The sequence below is a fragment of the Volvox carteri genome (assembly GCF_000143455.1).
Source record: "Volvox carteri f. nagariensis unplaced genomic scaffold VOLCAscaffold_38, whole genome shotgun sequence".
Taxonomy (NCBI): Eukaryota; Viridiplantae; Chlorophyta; class Chlorophyceae; order Chlamydomonadales; family Volvocaceae; genus Volvox; species Volvox carteri.
In genome coordinates this window covers 91661-94856 of record NW_003307581.1, presented here as the reverse complement: position 1 = coordinate 94856, position 3196 = coordinate 91661, and the positions used below count along the sequence as shown (strand labels likewise).

The 3196-nt window shown below is 58.5% G+C and overlaps 1 protein-coding gene across 1 annotated transcript in view; it reads left to right on the top strand.

The window, feature by feature from the left end:
* VOLCADRAFT_94528 (uncharacterized protein) overlaps positions 1–2978 on the top strand; it is a gene marked incomplete at both ends in the record, with an annotated part of 4497 nt that extends 1519 nt beyond the window's left edge. The window contains 5 exons of the mRNA XM_002953766.1: positions 70–160; positions 720–842; positions 1297–1477; positions 2353–2494; positions 2915–2978. Coding sequence (XP_002953812.1) covers positions 70–160; positions 720–842; positions 1297–1477; positions 2353–2494; positions 2915–2978 — 601 coding nt within the window. The remainder of the gene's footprint in view (positions 1–69; positions 161–719; positions 843–1296; positions 1478–2352; positions 2495–2914) is intronic.
* Positions 2979–3196: the final 218 nt, after the last annotated feature.

The window sequence follows — 3196 nt, the reverse complement described above, 5'->3', positions numbered from 1 at the left end:
CAATCAGCCTTTTGCTCCACTCCCGGACGGTGTGAATATCCCGGGTTGACGTTGGCGGCGCCACCGCAGGCGCAACGCTGAGGGCCGTGGTGCGCAAACGGTGTATCGAGACAAGGCCACGGGGCGGGTGATGACGGCTGAGGAGGCGCGCCAGGCCAAGGTAGGCCGACCGGGCGGCTCCGGGGACTCACGGGAGCCGTGAGCCGCGCTTGGAGCAGGACCTTCGTCCTGGCACACCATGCGGCTCTTCCCCCCACTGTGACACCCCCGACCTGCACTTGACCCCCAACCACCTGACCCTCCGCCTGCTGACAGAGTATGTATGTCTGCACCTGCCCGATCTCTTGGCAGGCGGTCTGACAGGTGTGGTTTACCGTTCACGAAAGGCACCTTCCTCGGAGGCATGTCACTAGGGGGTTTGTCCGGCCGTGTGTGGGAGGTCGCCCCTACGTGGGGAGGTCACGAAGGTCACCCGCTCCCACACACAGCCACTGTAGTTACCCGGGCCCCTTTTCCCATCCTCCAGCTCTGCTGCAGATCTCCCTACGACCCTTCCGGTGGTGGTTGGACTTGGCGGGACTTTGCCTTGGGTGTCGTTTTCGGGGTTGCTTCGTGGCTAGGTCGGGGCGCACGGGTTAGGTTCAGCTTAGCTTTCCCTGTCCGTCTGAAATCCCGGTCTTCCCGTTCCCGGCTTCCCTTTTCCTCTCTCGGCCCTTCAGGAGGACGAGCGGGCGGCCCGTAGGAAGCCCAGCATCTACGACGAGGACCAGACGTTGGAGTGGCGGGCGGGTCTGGCACAGAAGCGGCAAGCGGAGGAGCGGATGCGGGACATGCAGGAGGAGGTGGGTGGCAGGTGGCAGAGGTGGGGATGCCGTTGAGAGGAGTGGGTAGCTGTTCGTGGGTGGGTGGGTGCGGTCGGGCGGGCGAGGTGGGGCTCCGGTGGGGACCCCTCTCTTGGCTTGCGGTTGGGGCCTTGGTTGCTAATGGAGAGCGCGATGTGGATTTGAAGTGCTTGGGGCTGTGCGAAGAAGAACTTGACGGTATAGTGGACTGGACAGGTTTTGTTGAACAACGTTTAGCAGATAGACCCTTGGAAAGTACCAGGGACAACACCCACCCTCCGAATGTGACCGACCTGAAAAGATCTCTCTCTTCTCCTCTTGGCCAGTTTTTTCTCTCTCGCCTTCTCGATTACCGACTCCCCGTCTCGACCTATTTTGCATGTTAACCGTTTTGTCCCTGTCCCCGGCCGCGTGTGTTGCGCCCCGTCGTGCCCCGACCTGCTGACCCGCCCAGGCCAGCAAGCCCTTCGCCCGGGGGGACGTGGACAGCTCCCACGACGCTGCGCTTCGCAACCAGGTCCGCTTCGGGGACCCATTCGCCCACCTGGCGCGTCGCAAGCAGTCGGCAGCGGCGGCAGCGGCGGCGGACGCACCGCTGACGGAGCGATACGACCTTGACAAGCTCAACAAGTCAGGTGAGCAGGCCGGAGTTGGCTGACTGGCTGAACTGGGTGGATGGGTGCGTGGATTGGATGTGTTGGGTAATCGCAAGTGCGTTATGTTGCGCTGATGGTTCCTCGACACGGACCTGCCAGCTTAGGCCGGCTGGTAGGGGCTGTTGGCTGGTATGTATGTTGGACTGCTGCTGCAGGGCAGAAGTGGCCGGCTACCCATGCGGAATCTGACCTCTTCCCCAGTGATTTTTTTTCATTTAGGGTGGGTCCCAATTTATTTCAACCTAAGTAACAAAGTTGCTAGGTTCGCCGTAATTTATTCCGTAAGTGTGGGGCGACCCCCCCCCCCCGATAAGTTACAACTCCCCTCAAAGACCAAGAGGCACGCACTGAGTGGCGTGTTTTCGTTCATGTGCGCACTCTTCATGCACATGCATAGATAGTTCTGGCACTGTTTGTGAGCAATAAGTAAATCCGACCATGATTGATAATACTAAGTTCTGCACACTACGGAGCAATCTGGCAGCAATGGACGTTTTTGGCTGGAGGAATGAAAATGTACGGATCGGCCTCAATTCATTCCGTTTTTCCAAAGGCCAAAATGGCCTGTTTATTCCTTTTAAGGAATATATTTCTTAAAAAAAGCACTGCTCTCCCCCTCACACACACATTCACACATACATACATGAAGATGGGGCCGGTGCCAGTGCCAGCGGTTGTGGCGTGGTGCATGCAAGGGCATTAAGAAGAAGCACCTTTACTGCCTCATACGGTTAAACTCCTTTTGTCTGTTGCAGAGCCCTAACCCCAATTCCCACCTGCCTCTACGCGTCACACTCATATAAAACCTCCACCACCACCCTTCACCTCTCCTTAACCCTCCTCTCTCGTCACAGGCTTCAAGATCCCGCAGGAGGTTCCTGTGCACAGCTGGCTGAAGCGAGGTGTGGCAGCCCCGGCCAACCGCTACAATATCCGCCCCGGTCGCCATTGGGATGGAGTTAACCGCAGCAACGGCTTCGAGGCGGAGCTATTCAAGTGAGTGGGTCCATGCCGCCGTACCTCCGTATGACGCAGGGCAGGTTTAGGATCAGACGGTTTAGGATGCGACATCACGGGCTCTGTTCCTGTCGTGTGGGCCTGGATGCACGAAGGAAATTACACCGGCGCCCTGTGCCATCCTTGATGGCTTCTGTCGGCACAGTACCCGAAGGTCATGGAGGCGCGGCTTTGTGTGGCGCGTTGTCGAGGTTGTGCTGGCCATGAGGGCAGCAGCCCGGTGCTGCCAATATTGGGGCGTGTGTGTATATATGTTTATGTTTCGGTTTGCTGCGCTTACTCCGCTTGGCTAGCGTCAGTCACTGTGCTTTGAAGCGTGCGGATGAGTATGCGAGATGTGATGGTCTGCGATGATGTGGCCTGACCTGCTGTGGCTCTGCACACGACTATGCTCTGCAGGCACCAAAACGCCCGGGCGGCGAAGGAGCTGGAGGCGCGGCTGTGGAGCATGGGCGACATGTAGTTGCGGTTGCTCTGGGACAACGCATAGTGATGAGTTGTGCGTACACTTGTGCCGTTGCCAGGACAGAGGGTGGCGACCTCATGTTCCATCTGAGGCTCCACCTTGGGCGCATGTGCCGTAGTTGTGCAGGGGCACAAACGCGTGGCACCCCCAAACCATGGCACGAGAAGTGTGCTTTGGACCGAGACCTGTAGACCTGTAGGCCTGCATTTGGTGGA